The sequence below is a fragment of the Tupaia chinensis genome, unplaced genomic scaffold (assembly GCF_000334495.1).
Source record: "Tupaia chinensis unplaced genomic scaffold, TupChi_1.0 Scaffold143757_1, whole genome shotgun sequence".
Lineage (NCBI taxonomy): Eukaryota > Metazoa > Chordata > Mammalia > Scandentia > Tupaiidae > Tupaia > Tupaia belangeri.
Genome location: NW_006203606.1, coordinates 38,978 through 63,630, shown reverse-complemented (window position 1 = coordinate 63,630; position 24,653 = coordinate 38,978). Strand labels below are relative to the sequence as shown.

Genomic DNA, 24,653 nt, shown 5'->3' with positions numbered 1-24,653 from the left:
ACGTGTGTCTGTTTTCCAAACCACCAGGGCCAAAATTCAAACCGTGGTCAGCTCTGTGGAATCCGTAACAACTAGACTGCGTGCCTGGCCTCCAAGCAGAAAATTCTGAGGATGTTAAATCTTTCCACAGAAATAGTGCATCCTTACTTCCTAACTTCCATGAAATGTTCCGTTCAGTTTGCACAGTGAAAATGTGTGAGGCCTGTGTGTGAATGTATTTGTGGTAGAAGTAGGAGACCTTGCACTCTAGGAGAGCATGAAACCTTTAGAGAAGCTCAGCTAGATATTTTGCTTAGTGTGCATGTTTTTAGTGGAAAGAAATTTAGATCTAGAGCATAATTACACCACATATTTTAGATAGTACCTATAAATGATCAGAAAATATGAGACTATATCCTCAAACAACTTAGCCAATAAGAATCCATATTATAATCATGTTGTTTTTCTTAACTATCTTCTTTTTTTCAGATTTTTTTTTAGCTTCACACATTAAAAAATCTATAATTTTGAGAATTAGTTCACATGATTGTATTTATCATTTATTGTCATGCAAGTCTTTAAAAACTGGTACTCTTTGACCCTAATTATTTAACTGATTGTTTCTTTCTTTGTGATCTTACTGAAGTCCAAACAAAAGCTGTTGTTTCTGATTATTTTTAGTTTTAAAGATTTAAGTTGATACTTGTATTGTTAAGTAAAATATGTTGATTACAGAAATATCAGTATCGTCACTGAATTCTCGCTTGGTAGATAATGCTAGAAGACAGTTATTCAGAGTTATTGAAATGAGATAATGTGGTTCTCTAGAGTGAAATCCAAAAAACGTTAAAGAAACTCTGGGCAGCAGAATCAAGCAGTTTTTAGTACAAAGGTGCCTTGTATAATCTAAAGAAAGGAAAGCTTCTTATTTAGTGAACTTTGAATTCAAAATAATAATGATATGAGGAGATGTACGTGAAGAAATAATTATAACTGCTTAAAGTAAAGTATGATGCTGTGCTTAATATGCATTTGTTTGATCTGTTTGTTAATGAGGTTTCTTTTTTCCAGATGCCAAATCTCAACCCAGTGTTCAGTTTTCAAAAGCCTTAATTAAACTCCCTGACAACCATCATATTAGCAATGTTACTGGCTATCTTACAGTTCTACAGCAGTTTTTGAAAGTTGACAATTTTCTGTATACAACTGGAATTACTCTCAGTAAACCAGGTATTACCTAGTTTTTATATGATCTGATCATAGTTATAAAAGTATTTTTAGTTTATATATCTTTCATGAAATATGTATTTAGATCCTTACTAGATACTGATGTTCATTTAAGAATACATGTCACTTTGAAACATAAATAAAGTTATTAAAGTGTTTCTAAGCAATTCCCTTTTATCAACTGAAATGGATTATTCCGGAGTCTTTGGCATATGTTATTTCAAATTAATGGCAATTTCATTTTATTTCATTTAAGTTCATTAAGTTTATTTGATCCAAAGCAGGTAAGTAAAGTATAGAAAATAGTTATGAGTATTATATAACTTTCTAAACTGAAAAATGCACTCAAATATGGGAGTTTGATTTAGAGATGTTTGTACAAGCTTCATTATTTGACCTCTTTTTTTTTTTTTTTTAATGTTTTTGCCTTATAGCACATGAGCTTGCTGGAGAGACAGAGACTGTGAGAGGAAAAGTGAGAAATTGCTCCCTGGTGAGGATGGCCATGCCCCAATACCTTCTCCATTCTCCTCCAGGGATCTTGGGCATGCACACACATGCCCCTGGCATGATTTTCAAGCCACTGGGTCTGAGATAGGAACCAAACTGCAGTCAGCCATGTGGGAATCCAGTGATGTAACCACTACACCATCTGCTAACCTTGGCCTGTTTATTCTCATCAAACTGATAAGAAGTGTTAATGATTATTGTATAGAAAAGTTTATTAAATTACATTTTGGAGTAAGTTATGGCAAATTTTTTCTTTTTTTCTTTTTTTTTTTGCTATAGGGCGCGTGCGCTTGCCAGACAGACAGAGAGAGACAGAGAGACAGAAAGTGAGAAATCATCCCCCGGGGGGATGGCCATGCCACAATCCCTTCTCCTCCATTCTCCTCTCAGGATCTTGGGCACGCATGCACACACGCCCGACGTGAGTTTAAGCCACTGGGTCTGGTATGCGAACCACGGTCGACTACGTGGGAGTCCAGCGACATAGCCATTACACTAACTGCTGGTCCCGGCAAATTTATTCTTTATACATACACACACACACAATTGTTTTTGTCTGTGAGTGATATTTTAGGTTGTTAGAAAAGGCATGGCACATTTTCGCATAGAAACAGAAAAATACATCATGTCTTTGCCAACATAATACATACATTTGCTGTTCTCTATCAGAAAAATATAAATACTGAAAATATATCTTTCCTAGAGTCAGCAGTTTAACATGTTTAAATAAGGCTGTTATGATGTTAAAGTTCAGGGGGTGATGAAATTTTATACCTTTTTTGGGGGATGATTACATGTTTAATCCCAAGTATATGGCATTACATTAGCAGCAGAGTGGAGTCTGTTTGACCTATAAATACATTACAAACTATTGATCTTCCAGAATTGCCCAAAGCAATTCACAATAATTAAATTTTATACTCTTTTAAGACTACATCTAGGGGGCCAGCAGGTGGTGTAGTAGTTGAGGCACTGGACTCCCACATGGCTGACTATGATTCAAGTCCTACCTGGACCTGGTGACTTGCATTCTCACTTTCCCTCCCTCTTTTTCTGTCTCTCTCTCTCTCTGTCTCTCTGTCTGGTCAGCACATGTCCCCTATAGCAAAAATTAAAATGATAATAATAATTAATAAAAAATTAAATGAATAATTCTTTTTTTTTTAAAGGGGGGCCACCAAGTGACATGGTGGTTAATGGTGCTGGACTCCCACATGACTGACCATGGTTTGAGTCCCAGACTTAGTGACTTGCTTTCTTTCTCTTTTTCTCTCTCTCTGGTGAAATTTTATAAAATAATAATGATAAATAAAATAAATTGGTTAATTTAAAACAAAATTTAAAAAGAAAAAAGAAAAAGAATACATTCGGAGAGGCTGGCAGATGGCATGGTGGTTATGACTCTAGACTCCCACATGACCAAACAAGCTTTGAGTCTCAGACCTGGTGGATAGCTTTTTCACTGTCTCTCTGGTGAGCTCATGTGCCTCGTTGCAAATTTAAAAATAAATAAATAAAATTCTAAAAAATATTCTTTTTAAAAAAGAATAATTTATTTATTTAATTCCATTTGTTATTATTATTATTTTTAATTTGACCAGATAGAGATAACAAGAGAGAAAAAGGAAAAGTGAGAAAACAAGCCATCAGGTCCAGGACTTGAATCACTGTCAGACATGTGGGAATCCAGCACCTTTAACCACCAACCCCCTACTGGTGGTCACCTTTAGTTCAAGTCCACCCACAGTTCAAGTCCTAGACCTGGTGGCTTGAAAATTACACCAGGCACATGTGTGTGCATGCCCAAGATCCCAGGAGAAGGATGGAGGAAAAGGGATTATGCTGTGGTCATACTCCCTAGAGGCTGATTTCTCACTTCTTCTTGCTATCTCTCTCTGTCTCTCTTCTCTGAGCATAAGTACTGTATGGCAAAAACCTTAAAGGAAAAAGAACAAAAAAAACCTCTATGTTCCTTCTGTACATTCACATTTGTTTTGTCATTTTTCTTACTTGTTGCAAAATAACTGAAACTCCACTGTTTAAAATCACCTCAGACAATCTGTAATATTGATGGTTTCAGTTGTGTTGAATTTTTGGTTCACTGATCTGGGAAACAGCTAGAAATGAGAGTAATTATGGCAAGTAGGTGTTTTAGTTAGGTAGGTTTTTGTTTGTTTTCTTACCCGCTGTGACTGACGCTATCAGCCAGATGACCCTCACTCTTGAGTTTCAAACCTGTTTCCTACTGCACACATTTGTGATTCCCCAAGGGCATTCCTTGGCCCAGAAAGCAGTACTGGCCTTCATACAGGCAAGCTCTCAACTAATGACAAGATTTGGAACTGGTACATAAATACTCCAATTTTCTTGCTTTGGTTTTGAAAACTCTTAGCCAGTTTCTGTCTCTTGTGGGAATGAGCTATAGCTGCCACAGTGATATTTGAATATTAACACATCTTAGGTTGATTTCTTTCTTTTTTCTGTATTATGCCTTTATTCTTTCAGTGGAAGTTGCTCCCTGAGTTTCCCTTTCAAATAAACTATTGGTATTCAAACTGTTATCTCAGCATCTGCTTATTGAGGAAGCCAGTCTAAGACAACTGCCAAGACTTTCCAGATATAAGTTATCAATGCTCTAAAAGCATGTGCAAGGATGACACCAATACACGCTATCATAGTTGAAGCTGAAAAAAGACGTGTCTACAAGGATCAGACTCATTAGACTCAGTGGGAACAGGTCATAACAAGTGCTGCCCTTCAGTCCCTCCACTGCCTGCTTTTTAATTTTTTTCCATGTTTTGATTATCTTGAGAATGCTATAATTAAAAAAACGTTTTAGAGCTGTCAAATGGAAATGTTCTGTTCTGTCCAACATGGTACCATTAGGCACGTGTGGCCATTGAGTTTTTGAAGTCTTTGATGTAAACTTGAGTATCTACATGGAGCTAGTGGCCACTCTATTAGGTTGCCTATTTCTAGAATTTTGGAAGTATGGAAGTGTTCTTTTTTTAAAAAAGAATTATTTTATTTTATTTATTTATTTGTTTATTTTAATTTGACCGGGGGGGAGGGGAGAGAGAGAAAGGAAGCAAGCCGCCAGGTCCAGGACTCAAACCACGGTCGGCCATGTGGGAATCCAGTGCCTTTAACCACCACGCCACCTGAAAGTGTTCTTTTACACATTTTTTCCCATTATCTTTCAATCTCTCTTTTATTTCTCCTTGCACTATTCTTTTTTTCCTTCTTCTGTGAGGTGGCTTTATCTCGAATGGTGAGGTGTCAGTTTTGCAGTTTGTGAACCTTTTCTGAAGTAGGCACTTCAGAAAACCACCTAGCTGCCATTATTGAGTAGTTTGGTATATCGTCATTTATTAAGAGATTACGTCATACTTCATTTGTGCTGGTGATTATTTACCAGTGTCCCAGCCTACAAAATATGTATGACATGACTTTGCTGATCTGATGGTAGTGTTCTCTTAATCTCTTAGTAAATGATGATATATCAGACAACTCAATAATGGAAACTAGCTAGTTATTCTGCTGGTATAAGCAGTATACTCAGTTTCTTAATTAACTTCTCTTTCTCCTACTTTTCAAGCTTTGAAATATATTATAATACTATTATTTGAAGTCTAGTTTATATTTCAATGATAATATTAATAACCAAGTATATATCAGGGTATATCATTTTCACCAAATAATGATATCAGAGTGATTTTTATTTAGTTTAATTGTAAAACATACCTATTAAAAACAACATTTTGAATTAGAGTGATTTTTACATAAGGAGTGCATCTGGGTCTGTTGGTTCTAGCACTCCTTGGACAGATGGTCTTGAGAGAAGGAAGGCCAGATGTTTCAAATCCGAATCTGCATCAAGGATGTAGTATAGTAGAGCCTTTATTTGAATATGATACTGGTGAGGTATGTTATTTTGGTTGTTGATTTTAGGCTTTTAAGATGGTTGAATCAAATTCAGTGCCCTGAGGTCAGATGGCTGAGAGACTTAGGCTCATCTTGCTTTGTCAGTGTTACATTATATAGACTATATTTCTTCATGAAATATTTTAATACTTGCATTAAAAATCCTTAAAGAAGTGAAACAGAGGAACTGGACATTTATTATGAAACTACAACCTTTGTTTATGTATGATTTTAATCAACGGTCCTCTTTTTTAGGTTTCGAAAACATTGAATTGACTCCTCTTGCTGCAATATGTGCGAAAAGATATTGAAAGAGTTGAAAGTGGATGGCTCCATTCAAGTTTCTCTCCCCCTTCTACATACAAATGATGTGAGCACAGGGGATCGGATACCAGCTTGGACATTTGATATGAACACGGGTACGTGAGTGAGATGAAAGCATTGTGAACATTTTGAATATTTTTCCAAATATTTGAATGTTTTACCTCAGGATTTGATAGAGCTGTAATTTTTTTAGTACTATACAATTGTGTATACTTTGTCAGTGACTAAAATTGGCCTTATTTCAATTAATCTAATGTGACAACAATGGGGGAAATTATGCCAATCACTTACATTACAAAAAAATGAAAAGCAGGGCCGGGTAGTGACATAGTGGTTAAGGTGCTGGACTCCCACATGGCCGAACACAGTTCTAGTCCCAGGATCCAATGGCTTAAAACTCACACTAGGCACTGTCTGTGTATACCCAAAATCTCTAGAGGAGAATGGAGGAGGAAGGACTGCAGCATGATCATCACCCCGGAAGGTGATTTCTCATGTTCTCTCTCTCTGTCTCTCCAGTGAGTGCATGTGCCCTCAAAACAACTAGCAAAACAACTCTCTCTTTCACTGAAAAGAAAAAACAAAGCATTATTCATTCAATTGTCTTTTTTTTTTTTTTCTGGTGCTCCCCTCTCCCAACATTATGAAGCAGAAATAATTAAAAAAAAAAAAAAACAACTACTTATCCTTTTAGGTGTTTCTGTTTTGATTTGCCGTAAGAGTTTTTCTAAAAGCTTGGTTGAGGAAATTGAAAAATCTATGCCAATATTATGAAAATAAATAATACTGTGCTATTGAGATAGAATGATTATTTCCCTCCCTCCATAAAAATGTAAAAAAGAAAGAAAGAAGGATTAAGATCAGTCCACAGCTGGCAAGTCCAGAGAGAGGTAGGACTGCTTTGAAGGCATGCTACAGGGCCTAGAGAGTCATAGGACTAGGTTTCTCTCCTCCTTCCCTGTCATCTGTTTCCTCTCTATTTGCAGCAAGAAGGCTGTAGGTGCTCTAACTTTATACTTAATAAGGTTGAAGGCCAGTCGGGAGGAGGAGACTCTTTTCCTAGTAGCTAAAACACAAGCCCCCAGATTCCCTGCATTTGCAAAATGCAGTTTGCATGCCCTTCTTGGACCCACTCTATGTGACCTGTAAGTAGAGCGACCACTTTTATTTAGGCTTAAGTCACATGTGGGAGCTGAGGATGGAACTCCAAACTAATCACGTGGACTGAGAAAAGGGGAGGTAGATCCTTTAAGGAGATTTGAAGGAGGATTTCACTGTTATTTGAAGGATGGGAAATGAGGCCAAAAAACCCATACAAGTATTCACTCCAAAAGATAAGCATATATATATATATATATAAAAGAAAGAGTAAAAACTATATAAGTGATAATGATATATGCTATTGTAAATCATTAGGGTAAGACCTCTATGTCTATTTATAAGCAGTGCCACTTTGAACAAGTCAGTTAACTTATTTGAACCTTAGATTCCTAATTTGTTGAATAAGAGAGTTGTTTTAGAGGACTTTAAAGAAGAACATGTGCTGTTTGAGGCCTGGTTTTTGATGTTCCTCCTGGAAAAGGCATTTTTCCCTGTCACCTTTCAGTGACAGAAATTTTGAATTATTTATCACATATGCAATGCTTAATTTTAACGAACCATTTAGGGGTATAAATGAAATCATTTCTATCATTTTGAGTTTGTCTATATTATTAAAACAACTATTTCGTATGTTGTAGATAATCCACTATCAAATCACAAATTAAAATGCAAATATATACCAAAATTAGAAATAGCATTGATACATAGCATTGCTATACTATTTATACATCAAACTTTATAAAACATATGAATTTTACTGATTTTTTTTCCTCTGGATAGCAAATTTTATTTGGTCAGATAGTATTTTTTAAAATTTTTTGGAGAGGTTTTTGCTATAGGGCGCATGCACTCGACAGACAGAGACAGAGAGAGAGAAAATGAGAAATCGCCCCCCAGGGGGGATGGCCACGCCACAATCCCTTCTCCTCCATTCTCCTCTTGGGATCTTGGGCATGCATGCACATGCGCCCGGTGTGAGTTTTAAGCCATCAGGTCCAGGACTCAAACCGCGGTCGACTACGTGGGAGTCCAGCAGCATAGCCATTACACTAACTTCTGGTCCCCAGCTAGTATTTTTTGAAAGTTAAAAAAAAATAGTTCTGAAAGAACTATACCAATAATACTAGAAAATAGTATTTAATAAGAAAATCAATAAAGTCATAAAACATAATTATAGAATCAGAATCCCAGAATAGGTAAGTAGCAAATAACCACCCACTGATGAATTGAGATTTCATTACATCCTTAAAAGGTACCTCAATATTTACAATTTAAACATGACTTGGAATCTTGATTTTTCTAAATATGCCTACATCCTTAGTTTATAATGATTTTATTTCCTTTGGTAGTAATAAATACTTCAAATTATTCTATTTCATGTATTGTAATATATTTTGTATGTTATATATTATATGTATTATGTCATTATTCATGATAGTATATTATCACAGGTTTTATAATCGTTGTTAAAGTCTTTTAAAATATTCTATATATGTCTATAAGCAAACTTCTATCAACTCTAAAGACAAAGATATTTAATTATAACTAACTGATATTTTTTACTTATTTTCCTTCTAAGGTGCTTGGGTGAATCATGGCTGGGGAATAGTCAAGGAATATAACAATCATTTAATTTGGACATATGATGCACCACATTTGGGATACTGGATAGCAGCTCCACTTCCAGGAACGACAGGTACTGTAAAAATGAAATAAAGTAATAAAAAAATAATCCAAATAGTTACACTGGAATTACTATTGGCAGACCTCAGTTTTATTCTGGGCATTGCCACTTAATAGCTATATCATATTGGGAAAAGCATTTACTCTCTTGATCTTAGCTTCTTTTTCCATTTGTCTAAGAATAGATTAAGCTCCATGAACTCATCGGTCCCTTATGGTTATAATATCTGATGAGTCTGTGAAGAATAAAATTTGTTCAAATCATTATTCTTTTTTTTTAGTTTACTTTTTGGTGAATAATATGTTAGAAGGATTGGGGAGGACACAGGCTGAAGACCCAGATGCTAAAAGGCAGGGGTCCCTGCAGTGCAGAGGGCCCAGCTAGCAGGCCTGCCTGCCTGACTCTGCCAAGTTGCCGCTGTGTGATGGCTGACTTCAACCTGAAGGGAAGGTTTTTGCCTTCTCTTTAAAGGTCTGATGATGTTTTTGTCTGTGAAATAAAACTGATAACCAGGTTAACAGGAAAAAAAAATTCAATTTATTCATGAACATATATGTTTATGGGAGCTACACAAAATATGAGATTCAAAGGAGGGCCAGGTGAACGAAGGGTTAATACCCTACAGAAAAGAATGGAGATGGGTGCTAAGCTATGGGTGAGGGGAGAAGATACAGAGTATCCTGTTTTTCTGGACCAGGTGTATAATCCTCTTTTCTGTGCCTACCTAGCGGAAAGCATCAGGGCAAGTCTGTTTATATCCACTGCTTACATTACTGATGTAAATACATGTAAATTTGTTTTATAAAAGGTTGGCTTTTTTTTTTTTTTAGAAGTTAATCCTCTGTCTGTAGCCCTTCTGAATAGTCATCTCAAATATGAAAAGTATATTTTGGGGTGACATATTTTGGTCTCCCACAAACCTTACCGATTGTTTCTTTTATGGTTCTTGATCATTCTATGGATGAAAGACCTGGATGGCCTACCTTGGGTTGTGAGCCTCCCTTTAGGTGTGGTGGAAGAGAGAGGAAGAGGAAGGGGCTCTTAAATAATAGTGTCCCCAGGACTGTTTCTACGAGAAGACAGATGATAAACAAAATGAAAATTGGTCTGACAGTTTGAACAGAAGGTGGATTAGTGGCGGGTGGCCAAATCCAAGAATTGTCCAGTATAATCTATTCATATTCTAGGAGAAACGAGTATTTTCTTTTCTTACATTTAACTTGGTACCAAATTCTCTATATCACTGGTGCCTAAGGAAACCCTACATCATCTCAAGTATAAATTTTGTATGTTGTATAAATTTTTCAGTATGTCCAGATATTGCATATTCTATCCAGTAAATCTTCTTGAAAAAAGAAAAATATCTTCCAATCTATTGTAGTCTAGAATGGTTGCCCTGTTGTTCTAGAACCACTTCCAGGGCTCACCGGGTGTTTGTCTCTTGGCTTTCCCTAACACTAGCTTTGCTAAATACCTCCCTATCCCCTAGCATTTTGTTTCTGTTTTCTCATTTTCCTTCATTTCTGTAGGATCATATATTTATAGTTTCAAAATAAAGCAAAATTGACAGTGTCATTATAGTGATGATTTGGGAGTGAAAGTTGAATTCACATAATATTCTAATCCTTATCATGTGTCTGAGGACGATCTTTGGTTTATCAAGTGTTTTGGCTTGCAGCTACTACCAGGCTGATTCATGCTTGGCAAGAAGAGTACCAGTGCCGACTCTGATCTGGGACATGGATGGCATTTGCAGACGTTTCTTTGCAGCATTCTATCAAGCATTAACTTTATTATGACTGTCTAATAATTTGAGAGGGCCTCTTAGTTTTTTTCGGAGAAAGTTCTTACAATCCAGTTTGGTTTATTTTTATTTTTACCAGAGGGCCCGTGCACTCACCGGAGAAAGACAGAGAAAGAGAGAGAGTAAAAGTGAGAGCACACCTCCAGGGGCATGGTCACATCACAATCTTTTCTCCATTTCTTTTCCTTTTCAGGTTTCGGGCACTAATGTGCTCCCACCCGACATGTTTTGCCAGCGTCGTTTAGCTATCATGCTATGGGCCAGCCTTCCAGTTTGATTTGATTTTATGTCGGCAACATGTGAATTTTAAACAATGCAGGATAATTTTTTCAGCAAAGCCAAAATTAAGTATTCTAACAGAAGAAATACAAGCCATTAGCCACATATGATCAAGAGGAATTTTTAAATTTCTACTTGAATTTAGTGCTTATGAAATTATTTATTCAGAAACCAGAGGGTGGTTACTTTTGTTCTCCATGATACAAAATATCATGCAGTCTTGCCAGCTGTCTAGCCTTATCCCATTCTAGATTTCTAACTATAATGAAATATTGATGAACAGAATAATTAATATTTAATCTAATACTTTAAGTCAGTTACATCCAAGTTATTTTAATTAATAGTAAAAATAACCTAAGGAGCATTTGAATCCTATAGAAAAAGATAGTCCACAAAAATACACTTGAAATAACAATTTATGTAAGATGTCTTTGAGCCAAAATAATTTTCTAAAGCAAGTGTAGTACTATTTTAGCTTATCGATTAACAGAACATTGGTATGGATCATTGCATTAAAATGAAAGGATGGGATTCTTAGTTAGTGTGAATTGGACACTTCCTGATGATCCTTTTGAAAAATCTATCATGTAAGCTTCTCATAGTCACAGGACCATTATACTAGAAATATGGGTTACCTGATGGTAATGCTAGCTTTACCCATCACTAACTGGTTGAGCTTGAACATAGTCCTTCCCCATCCGAGTACAGTTTTAGTTTTCTTGTTTCTCAGAAGAGTTGGATATTGTAATTGTTCAGTTTTTCACAGCAAAATACTACAGACTGGGTGACTTAAACAGTAGAAATGCGTTTTCTCATGGTCCGAAGGCTGGAAGTCCAAGATCAAGATACTGTCAGAGTTGGTGAGACTTCTCGTTCTTTCTTGTAGATGATTGTCTCCTTGTGATGACCTCATATCAATGCCTTTTCTCTGTGCACTTGGAGAAAAACAGAGATCTCCAGTGTCTCTTCCTTATCTTAAAGTCACTCGTACAACTAGACTTAGGATCTACCCTTATATTCTCACTCAACCTTTATTTCAAATCTTGTGTGGGACAGTTTAGCACAGAACAGATGTGATCATCCTGTAAAAGAGAAACATCAACTCTGTTTCTTTATCTATAAAACACAGAATCCTTCAAATCTACATGTGTAGTTTTTCCCCCACAGCAACCAATTGTCTGATCCTCGGTGGACACTGACTTTATATCCTACAGTTCAATTTGATTCTGACACTCTCTTTCTGGAGTAGGCATCAGCCCCCACAGGTTAAGGACTCAGTCCCCAAGACTGCCCCCAAGTTCTGAAGCCAATTGCATGTAACGGATCCCCAGATTATCCACACTTCTGTCTGACTTGGCTTCAAATCAAGGATTCTCACAAGGTGCTCTTCCTTTAAGTTCAATAATTTGCTATGACAACTAACAGAAATCAGGGGAAACACACTTATTAGTTTATTGAAAAGGATATGATAGAGGGTACAGATGAATAGACAGATGAAGAGGTATAAGGGTCCCAAGTTGTATTTGCAACCCTGATGCTTTCTGAACCCCGTCCTTTAGGGATTGTGGTGTCTACATCACATAGGTGTGATCAACTGTTAATGTCTAGTCTCTCTCCCCTCTCTGGAGGCTAGGAGTATGGAGCTGGAAGTTCTAAGGCTCTAATCATGGCTTAGTCTTCCTGGTGACCAGCCCTCATCCAGGGCCTACCAAGAGTTGACTCATTAAGATAAAAGATTGTCCTGTTAGCTAGGAAATTACAAGGAATTTAGGAGCTCTTTGTAAGAAACAGAGTGGGGAGATGGAGAACAAGTACTGGAACAAAAGGTGCTCCTAGCATTACCGTTGTTCAGAAAATTCCAAGAGCTCAAGGCTCTCTTCACCAGAGATTAAGGGCAGAAGCCAAATAAACATTTTAATATGTCATAATTCCTAATATTTCTAAAGATTTTAGAATGTAATACTGTAAAATCAAAAATCAGTGCTGTGATGGGTTAGTTAGTATCTGGGGTGTTGGAGCTATATTGGTTATAAATTGGTTACTAAATTTGTTAAATTAAATTTTACATAGAATTCTAGAATTCCTTGGGGAAAAAATGTGAAGTGCAAGAGATTAAAAGTAATTTTTTAGATTGTTGTAGGGAAGTAGTTGGCAAAGTATAGAGTTCAGTAAACAGATGTTTTATATGTGTTCATATGTGTTTCCAAATATATTTGAATGAAAATATATGATAACTTTCCATGTTTCTAGCACCCGGAAGGCAGGTACACACATGCATGCACGCACACTAGCACATGCCTACTTTTTTGCTACTGTCACAAGAATAGAATTTAGGGATAAACCCGAAAATATTAACCTCCTGTTTCCAAAGGTTAGTTCTATTATAAGCGTGTGGGATAAAAATTGTTAGCATTACTCCTTTATGGAAACTCATTTTCATATACACTAAGGAGAAGGAAGTTGCATTTCATCCCGTTATAATCAAACTTCACTCTGTTGTAGTTCCTAATCCAGCATAAGTACCTGCAGACAGAAGTGAGTAACTCATAACACTTTTTTCACTTTTTTGTTTGAAAAATTTCATATCGTGCAATCCTGTACTTGTTTGCCTAATAGGTATGATAAAGGCTTTATTATCAGTCACCAGCTGTGTCATGATGGCCCGTATTGGAATGCCTGTTCTTGAAAACCTCGAAGTTTCATTCAACAACAGCAGTACAGAATAGCTAATGGTTACTGAGTGCTTATTGTGAGCCAAACACTGTCCTAGTGTTTCACAAGTATTAACTCATTGAATCTTCAGCAGCTCACGGAGGTTAGGAAAGCTCTCTTATTACCGTTTTACAGGTGGGAAACTGAGACACAAAGAAATGAAGTTTGCCTAGTACCACATAAAAAGAAATGGCAAGGCCAAGATTTCATTTCAAGCACTGATTCCAAACTCCGTAATGCTACTTCTCCAAATCTTGTAATATTACTATTGGTATTACTTGACATTTGTCTACCAGGTCATTGGGAAAGTTGTGATGTATTTTTCTATGCAAAAAACGCATCATGACTTTACTGACAACCCATTAATTAGGTGATGCAGAGTTTAGAGGATAGACCTGAAGACCTGGGGCTTCTTCAGTCTCCCCCAGTGTCCTCAGTGCAGTTGGAGCCTTCCTCTGCACATTTTCTCATGATAGGGTCGACCTAAAAAGAAGGCTGGGGCAGAATAAGTGAAACAGAAGTGGCTTATTCGAGCCAGGGTTTAGGATAATTCTGCTGGATGACGCGAATTCCAGAAGCCTCTAAGGTGTGCATCGGAAAAGGCTGCCCAGAAAGCTAATTTTATAATCCAAAGAAAAGTGAGAAGAAGGGCATTAACAAGTTTTTTAGCCAGAATTTACATTAGTCCACTTAAAATAACATAGACCGTTGGCCGTGTGTCATTTACTTCAAGAATTTAGGAGTGGTGGAACCAGCAGTTGGTGTAATGGCTGTGTCACTGGATTCCCATGTAGTCGAACGCGGTTTGAGTCCCGGACCCAGTGGCTAAAACTCACGCCGGGTGCGTGTGCGTGTATGCCCAAGATCCCGAGAGAAAAATGGAGGAGAAGGGAATGTGGCGTGGCCATCCCCCCTGGGGGTGATTTCTCACTTTCTGTCTCTCTGTCTCTCTTTGTCTTTCTGGTGAGCACATGCACCCTATAGCAAAAACCTCTCCAAAAAAAAAAAAAAAAAGAAAGAAAGAATTTAGGAGTTGTAATGAACTAAGGGTGGAGGTAACACTGTAGCCATTTGCTGATCAGTTTGTTTACATAGTTGCAGGTGTAAACAAAGACTTTGCTCATGCCTTACTCAAGCTTTTAAAATGTAAAAAGGCCTTGACCATCCATACTGCTCTGAACTGCTTTTCTTTCTCAGTAAAGATGACCAGAAAACCACTTTTCTGACAACTCTTCACCATATCGCCCTTAATATGTATTAGAATCCAGTAGATAGTGAAAGTAGACTTATGTATCTTTTTGAACAAACTGACATCTTAGTGATACTGAATCAGAGTACCTCAAACTTAGTTACCTAGTAGCATTCATTTTTACACAAAATCTTAATCTCTTGGTTTATCTGCTACTCTGGTGGGCTTGGCTTAGTTCAGTTCAATCTACGTTCTCATTCTGGACTCCACATAGATAGAATAGTGACTCTCGGGCCTATGATCCACGTATTAGAGGAAAAAGCCACACCACGCAACCTCATTTAAGGTGCTCACATTTCATTGATCAATCAAAGCAGTCAGTTGATTCATCCCTGGGGTAGGAATATGCTTTACCCACAAGGAATGTCTGCCACTGGAGGGAAGCCAAGAAATAAGAGTGTGTGCACATATTCAGTTTGCCTCTCTCAGGGTGCGATGTTGGGGAAAATTTAATCTAAAACAGTATTTTTCTTTTTGTTTTGCTTGTTTATATTGAACCATGTAGGTTCAGGTATCAGTGAGGATTCGAAGGACTTAACAGCCTACCACACGGTGTTTCTTACAGCCATATTAGGAGGGACGACAGTCATTGTCATTGGTTTTTTTGCGGTACTTCTTTGTTATTGCAGGTAAGAACAGTATTGTTTCATATACAAAAACATGGAAAACTGTCCCTATCAAATTACAGAATCATGTCACTATGTTCTGTTCATTACAAAGTGTGCTTCGTCTTTAAAGTATATAGATTAGAAACGAAAATGGATATATTCTAACAGTAGCATTGCCTATGTGATATGCATATTGTGGCATGCTTTCTGTGAGACGTAACTTCTAGATCATAACCTTTGAATATTTTTCACCTTTCATCTACTGTAGGGATAAGTGTGGTACTCCACAGAAAAGAGACAGAAATATCACTAAACTCGAGGTCCTCAAGAGAGACCAGACAACGTCAACAACACACATAAATCACATCACTTCAGTCAAAGTTGCTTTAAAAGCTGAGGACAAGACACAGTTATTCAACTCCAAAAACTCCTCATATAGCCCTCAAAAAAAGGAACCATCAAAGGCAGAAGCAGAAGAAAGAGTTCCCATGGTGAAAACGCGGGACAATTTTAAAATCTATAATGAAGATGTTTCATTTCTATCAGTCAATCAAAATAATTACTCAAGAAACCCAACACAGTCTGTGGAGTCCGGTGCAGGGTCAATCCAATCTAAACATATTACCAGCAATCTATCTTCATCTTTAGCTGATGCTCAAGAGGAAAAGAGGTATCTGGCAGGTAATGAGGAGGTATATGGGCGCTCCCACATTCCTGAGCAGCTTATGCATATCTATAGCCAGCCCATTGCCATCCTTCAAACATCGGACCTTTTCTCCACCCCAGAGCAGTTACATAGTGCTAAGTCAGCTACTTTGCCAAGAAAAGGACAGTTAGTCTACGGCCAACTGATGGAACCAGTGAACAGAGAAAACTTCACACAGACGTTGCCCAAAATGCCAATGCATTCTCATGCACAGCCCCCGGATGCCAGGGAAGAGGACATTGTGCTGGAAGGCCAACAGAGCTTGCCATCCCAGACTTCAGATTGGAGCCGATACTCCAATAGCTTACTGGAATCTATCTCTGTTCCTGGGACACTAAATGAAGCTGTTGTCATGACTCCATTTTCATCAGAGCTTCAAGGAATTTCTGAACAGACCCTCCTGGAGCTGTCTAAAGGAAAGCCCTCACCCCATCCCAGAGCCTGGTTTGTGTCTCTGGATGGAAAGCCAGTGGCGCAGGTGAGGCACTCTTTTATAGACCTGAAAAAGGGCAAGAGAACCCAGAGCAATGACACGAGTCTGGACTCTGGGGTGGACATGAACGAGCATCATCCGAATAGAAAGCTCGAGAGGGAGAAGACGTTCATCAAAAGCATGCATCAGCCCAAGATTCTTTACTTAGAAGATTTAGACCTAAGCAGCAGTGAGAGTGGAACCACAGTCTGCTCCCCTGAAGACCCAGCCTTAAGGCACATTCTAGATGGAGGCAGCGGAGTTATCATGGAGCACCCTGGGGAAGAGTCCCCGGGAAGAAAAAGCACTGTCGAAGATTTTGAAGCCAATACATCTCCCACTAAAAAAAGGGCCAGACCACCACTAGCCAAGAGAGATAGCAAGACTAATATCTGGAAGAAGCGAGAGGAACGCCCACTGATTCCCATAAACTGATTTTGAGGTGGCGTGTCTCTGCTGTCTCGTGCTGTTTATTCTTGCTTCTGTTGTACATTGCAGTGTGAACTCTTTAGGAAGCTGAGACTGAGCAATCTCATGGTCCCTGGACGTGTCTTAAGCAGAGTAAAGTAATAATTCAGTAATCAGAGAGAAAGATACCAAGAGATGCTTTCTCTAGCCTGTTTCTGTTTTTGTTTTTGTTTTTTTTTTTTTCATTTTCTTTTGGGTGAGGAATTTAAAGTATCCAACTTCTCAAAATGTAAAATAGCATCAAGATGTAAGTTATCTGACAATATCGCTCAGTCAGCCATTTTGGCCCCGACTCTCCTCAGAACTCATTGTGAACATGTGTACTTTTAAAGTTGCTTCCAAAAATGTTGCTTCTGCCTCGGTGACTACCCCGTGGGACATATGGAAATGAAACCGTCTTCTTCAGGCATCATATTCTTGTGAAATGTCACTATTATGTGCTCTTCTGCCTATACTTGAAAATAACTTGATAAATGTTCTGGACTGATGTTATTCTAGAGTTTAAAGATCAAGCAACACTTTCTTTGTTGCGATAAATGGCATATGCATTGTATCATTCCAAAAGTACATCCTACACTCACTTAAGGTGGTAAGGAGCTACTTAGTTGTTAGGGAGAATTCAGCTCTTTGGTTGTTTTGGGATATAACTTCTAAATAATTTCTTCTTTAGAAATTTGAGAAACGAATGTTCTAAAACTGGGCTTTTATTTTAGAATGTGTCTGCCTCAAAAATGAAGTGAGCTTAGCTATCGTGAAAAACTTTTTTTTATGAATATGAAAACATAATCTGTGACTTTAATTTAAAGTTCCCTGATACATACAGTCCAAGAGCAAATTTTTAAAAACATATTTCATATATTTCAAAAAATCAAACTCAATACTTAAGGGCTATCAAAGTTTCTTGTGACACCAAAAATTCACAAAATATGTAGAGCTAAAATAACATTTCAGTTCTTTCCTGAAGTAGAGGTGAACAGAAAAGGAAAGGCCATTTTCCTGAGGCCTAAAAATGCCTTTATAATATTACTTGTATCTCCAGATGTTGATATTCATAAAGGATGTTTGACAAAAACAATTTCAGTTTCAAGGGAAAGGTAAAAGTTTTTCCTTAAATGACTTATAGCTTTTGCAACATTTGCCCCGAAGCCCTGTTTTGGGAGTAGTATATTCATATTCTTCTCATCATAGCAAAGACTCAGTGTGAACACATTCAACAGCTGTTTTGTTACATCTTCAACTCTGAATTACTATTCATATGTCCTACAAGTGAAAGCTCTTTTCAAACATTTTTTAAAAATTATTTTATTTAATTTTATTCATTGTCATTATTTTATTTTTTAACTTTTTAAAAACTTGAACAGAGAGAGAAGGAAAATGAGCAAGGAAACTGCCAGGTTCAGGACTAGAACCATGGTTAGCTATGTGGGAGCCCAGCTGCCTCAACCACCACCCCACCTGCCGGCCTCTGAAAGCTCCTTTTTAATTAAAATCAGCCCATCCAATTTTTCTTAGAATTTCCATGAAGATAAATGTCTGAAGCACCTTCTTCTTTTCCATGGTGTGTATGTGCAGGGGGAGGGCCTGTAAATTGCTTTAGTTCTCATCGCTTTCTGTTGAACATGGGAGCAACACAGAAACCCAAGTCATGTAAACAAGTCAAACAGAGCCAAAATACCCACCTTAGCTTTAGTAAAATTGTGGATAGATGTACAATAAAAGATAGCAGCTTTCCCCCCCAAGATAGTAGACATCAGCCCATTTTTTCCTGTAACCACTTCTGTTTTTTTTAAATTTTTTGGAGAGTTTTTTTTTTTTTTTTTTGATAGGGCGTGTTGCCAGACAGACAGAGAGAGACAGAGAGACAAAAAGCAAGAAATCACCCCCCAGGGGGGATGGCCACACTGCAGTCCCTTCTTCTCCATTCTCCTCTCGGGATCTTGGGCACACACACACACACACACACACACACACACACACACACACGGGCCCGGCATGAGATTTAAGCCACCGGGTCCGGGATGCGAACTGTGGTCGACTACATGGGAGTCCAGCGACATAGCCATTATGTTAATTGCTGGTCCCTCTCCTGTAACCACTTCTGAAACATCTGCCAGATAATTTTTCTGCTTTTCTGTATTAATCCAAAGAACTTAAAGACCTAGGCAAATGTTTTCTATATATGATCCTAGCCCATGGAAGAGATCAAATGTTTTGTGTGATACATAGGTTTACTCTTTTGTTTTTGAATAAGAGAAGGCTTACAAAAGAGGAGACTTATTGGGAGTGTACAGAAAGATACATTAAAAGCAGCATGAATAAAGATGATTTGGAAAGGATTAGGGAGTTAGTGCTCTGCTGAAGTGCCTTTGATACAGACTTGCATTACAAGAAGGATATAACATCTTTTTTAAGTGTACATTTTCTTCCTCTTAGCCAAATTAAACAGATGTGCAGATTTTATTAAAAAATATAGACTAGTGTTTCACGTTGGAACAATGAATTTTGCACGTAAGAAACATTTATCTTTCTTTGGTGTGTTTAATCCTTCTTCGAATCCAGTATACATAGGGGAATTGTTTCTGTGGGAATGAGGTTAGACACTATAAAGAAAAATGTTGCATCGCCTCAATATTTTAAGTGTCTATTTTCCCACCCTTAAAAAAAATGTTTCATCTCTCAGCTTGGTAGTGAAATACACATATTGGTAGAAGAGTATAGGGTTCAGGTATATCACTTATTTTATTTGTTCTCGTATAAGGGAATTAAGATGATGTATTCTAAGGGCTCTTCTAGAACTACTCATCTGATTTCAGAATAAACCCCTTTAGTTGTTTCTTTATTTGACACTGCACATACGGTTCTTAATTGGGAATTACAGACAATGTATCTTTTGTAATGATCAAAGAGTGTGACTTCTCATCTGTGAGTAGTTCACAGATTTCCTGTTAAAAAGCTGAAGCCATCTACTTTTTCTTCATCTAAGGGATAATAAACAATATTCACAATTTTCTTAAAATTTTAAAATGAAAATGAACAGAGTTTTTTCTTTTTTTCCAAATGTAAACCTAGATAATTTTGATCACAGATTGCTAACATTTGTGAATCCTTTGTATACACTTTGGATATATCTTAAAGGCAAAACTGTCCCTCAATTAACGGATGAATGCATTTACTAAAGCACAGCTGTATGTATTTTTGAATACGTGTTATGACCTTGAAACTTTATAAAATCAATTTTTATGACTGTGCAGTCGTGTAGAGATTACATCCTTTTCTAATATGTAGTTCACCATAAGATCACAAAGGTTGAGGAACAAAAGCACTTCTTTGCTTTGGCGATCGTTTTCAGATCACTTCCTGTGTTCGAATCCTCTGATAGCGGTACATACTATAGGATTTTAGAGATCTGTGGGTCAAACAGTGTCCCTGCGAACTTCTCAGAAAGGTGAAGCTCAAAGTTACACACTCATTTTTAAGGTATGAATTATTTATTTCCCCATGTACCATCATTACAATAGAATTTGACTTAATTTGTATTTCAGATCTAGAATTGACAGTTTCCCCTCTTGTTTCCAAGTGTTTCTATCTTTTGTATTCTTTCATCAGCGGAATCTCATATTTCAGTGTATTTATTGCTGTTACTACTGTATTTACTGCTGAAAATTGTAACCGGCTGAAGATTTGTAAAATGTTAAACATAGTTCATTAAAGATCATAAAATCTAAAAACGTACTGGATGCATTGTTTAATTCTGGGTAAACTACAAAACATTCCTACCCTACTTGCCATTTAATCTGTTAACTATTCAATTATTTTCACTATTTATTCATTGGATTTCCTCCCTACAATAAAATAATCCCTTTGTTTATAAAATTAACATGATATCTCTTTATACAGCATGTCTCCAAAGTTCACATTTTTATGATTAAAGCTAAGTATAGACAAATATTTTCTATCCAATGAAGACATATTAAGATAACCTGATAGAATATGAAATAAATGAATGTGCCCCTAAATCATCCAAGTTAGAAAATGAAGGGATTTTCTATCCCCTTCTAAAATATTTTCTGGTTCTTAGACTAAGACTACGTGATAACAAAGGAATGTTAAGCAGAGTTGCGCAGCGGAAGCGTGCTGGGCCCATAACAAAGGAATGTTAGGTCTCCTAGAGCCCTTCTACTTAGTTTATTGAATTAGATATAAATTCAGACAGTTTGTATTTTGGGAGCTTTAGAATACTTTTTAGAATCATCCTAGCTGTAATGTCTTTTATGCCTTTTCTATAACTTTTAAAAAATAATCTGGTATGAGAAATACCACTGGTTCATTCTCATGAGAACATCCACTCTGCATCCATTCAGAAATGCAGTGGAGATTTTGATCCCTAGCACTGGCACTGTGGTGGATAGATACTTCTACTTGGAACCCTGTACGTGTCAGCCAAGCTATGGCTGTCTTTGTTCCAGTGTCCGATCTTTACCTGAGAGAGTCTTGGAGTCTTACCAGAAATGATGTAGCCCTTGCAGTAGTCACTGCAGACCCAAACTCACATAAAACTAGCATGTAACAGTAAACATTTTATAAATCAGAACCAGAAGCAGAGGTGCCAAACAGAGGTTCATGTCACCACAGTCTCATGTCAGAAAGAAACTATAATAATACGAAAGAACTGAGATGTAAGAACTATAGGAAATGTAGTCTGATAGAGTTAAGAGACATTTTAGCCAGTTTATCAAAAATTTTTCAGCAGGGGGGACCAGCAAATGGCATAAGGGCTATGTTGCTGAACTCCCATGTCCACCGTGGTTCAAGTCCCATACCTGGTGGCTTAAACTCATGCCGGGTGTGTGTGCATGCATACCCAAGATCCCAAGAGGAGAATGGAGGAGAAGGGATTGCAGCATGGCCATCCCCCCTGAGGGGTGATTTTTCGCTTTCTGTCTCTCTGTTTCTCTCTGTCTTTCGGGTGAGTGCATGCGTCTTATAGCAAAAACCTCTCCAAAAAAAAAAAAAAAAAAGAAAAGTTTTTCAGCAAGACAGCCCCCTCACATAGTGGCTAAGGGAGCTGGATTTCACATGGCTGACTGTGGTTGGAGCCCTGGCTCCAGCAGCTTGAAAAACAGACATGCATGCATGCCCAAAATCCAGACAAGAAGGAAAAATGGAAAAGGGATTGTGGTGTGACCATATCCCATAGGAGATGCTCTCTCTTTCTTTAAATTTTGTTATAATGCCCCTTTATTTAAAGAAAATATTATAATTTGTGATTTACATATAATAGTTGTATATCTTTATAGGTAGCACAATTTTTCTTTTCTTTTCTTTCTTTCTCTCTCTCTCTCTTTTTTTTTTTTTTAGAGGTTTTTGCTATAGGGTGCATGTGTTCGCCAGAAAGACAGAGAGATAGATAATGAGAAATCACACCCCGGGGGATGGCCACGCTGCAATTCCTTCTCCATTCTCCTCTCAGGATCTTGGGCACACATGCATACGCACCCAGCATGAGTTTAAGTCACTGGGTCTGGGACTTGAATCACAGTCTACTACATGGGAGTCCAGCGACACAGCCATTGCACCAACTGCTGGTCTCAAATTTTTGAAATCATGTATGCCGTGTATAATAAAATAAAAGAAAGAAACATATTTACCATCTGTAATGTTCATTGTTACTTTGTGTTGTAATTTGCAACATTTGAAGTTCTCATTGGTTTTTGGAAACATATAAGCAGATGCAAAAGTTTGCAAACTAGTGGAATAGGTTATAGACTAATATAACACAGTAAAGAATGTAGGTGGCAATTTTACATATATTTCCAAATCCCCTTTCATTAAGAAAAAAAGTATTGCCTATTCCTCTACATCTTAGTCACTATGTTTATTTTGCATTAACAGGTTCAGCTTATTGCATATTTTAGCTCTTTATGAATCTATATTGACATTATTTTTTTCAATTATACAAATATTAATTCAGAAAGGGTGTTCTCTGTCTCTGCTGAATGTATGTGCCCTTTGGCAACTAAAAGAAAGATTCATCTATCCATACTTAATTGTCACAGGGACCAGCAATTCGCACAATGGCTATGTCACTGGACTCCCATGTAGTCGACCCTTGTTCAAGTCCCGGACCTGATAGCTTAAACTCATGCCAGGCACATGTATGTGTGTGCCCAAGATCCCAAGAGGAGAATGGAGGAGAAGGGATTGTGGCGTGGCCATCCCTCGCTTTCTGTTTCTCTGTCTCTCTCTCTCTCTGTCTGGCAAACGCACATGCCCTATGTCAAAAACCTCTCCAAAAAGGAAAAAAATATATTAAAAAATAAAAATTGTGACATATAATCAGGAACCCTTCCCTTGAACTGCATGTTGGAAAAATGTTAAAGTACACCACACTGTTGCATTATTTAGACTCTATAAAATTGCCTTTTGTCCTTCTTTTGGTAGGTGGATTTCTTTACTATGCTACACTATAAGATAGTTTAATTCCATCAGAAGGGTCCTTTTAACTCATTTGGAGGCCTAATATCTTCTGAGAAAATTGCTCTTGTCCTAGATTAGGATTTATTTGCTCAATTAAAATAAATATTCCTTCCTTGATTTTAGTCTGGTTATCTTGTCCCCTTTATTTTGAGCCTCAATTTGTTTGGGGACTTTAGACTTCTGTCTATGGAATTGCGGTTTTTGTTTTGTTTCCATTATTAGGGTTTGACTACAGAAAAATACTCTAGAAACCAATTATAATTTATTAAAAAAAATAGTGACAACCATTTTCATTTCAAAATAGCTAAGCTTAAGGTTTTTTTTTTTCTCTACTTGTGGTTTTTGTCAAAACATTATAATAACTTTTCTCCACTTTGTTAGCTGTAGTAAAGGAATACCTTGTTATTTCTATTGGGAAAGTTCACATATTGAGAAGTAAGTGCTATATTTTTCTTATGTGATGAAACTTTTCTTAGTGTAATCCTGTATTTCCTGATTTTCAAGCTTAAACTTTCTGTAGTTATGAATAATATTCTACAGTCCTATAGGGATACCTCAGTTTCCCACATAAATTGACCTTATTTTTTCTTTTAAGAAATCGTTAGCTAAGGGTTTTATAATTTATATGTTGACTGATTCTAGTCCTTGTAGGCCTTATTAAAACACCAGACTTAACTGCAGACAGTCTGATCAAAACAAACCAGATAATTACATTCCCAGGAGTCTCTGGGCTTATTATACTAAGCAGTTTTGTTGTTTCTTTCCTAAATATTGTTCTGAAAAGCAGGATTTTGGCTATTAAGTAACATGGGGTAAATATCCCAGAATACATTTTATATACTTCTAGATTTTAGTCCAGACAATAATAGATTTGCTTTATATAGAAATTATTTCTTATATGTAAACTGAATGAATTTTAAACATTTTATCTTCCATACCCAGCACTCAGTAAAAATTTTGAAATCGTATTATCTAATTTAAATAACTTATGAAAAATTGGTGCTCAATAAATGTAGAAATGTTTATTTATTTAAAAAATAATATTTAAATCTTGTCCATTTATTTATTTAGTTAGTTATTTTTAATTTGACCAGAGAGGGACAGAGTGAGAAAGAGAGAAAGTAAGCCA

At 37.0% G+C, this 24,653-nt stretch overlaps 1 protein-coding gene across 1 annotated transcript in view; it reads left to right on the top strand.

The window, feature by feature from the left end:
- The window catches only part of FAM171B (family with sequence similarity 171 member B), an 81,352-nt gene extending 62,964 nt beyond the window's left edge, over positions 1-18,388 (top strand). The window contains 6 exon segments of the mRNA XM_006164904.1: positions 1,051-1,209; positions 5,896-5,946; positions 5,949-6,059; positions 8,645-8,761; positions 15,299-15,422; positions 15,670-18,388. Of these exon segments, the coding sequence (XP_006164966.1) occupies positions 1,051-1,209; positions 5,896-5,946; positions 5,949-6,059; positions 8,645-8,761; positions 15,299-15,422; positions 15,670-17,014 (1,907 nt within the window). The 3' untranslated portion in view covers positions 17,015-18,388.
- Positions 18,389-24,653: the final 6,265 nt, after the last annotated feature.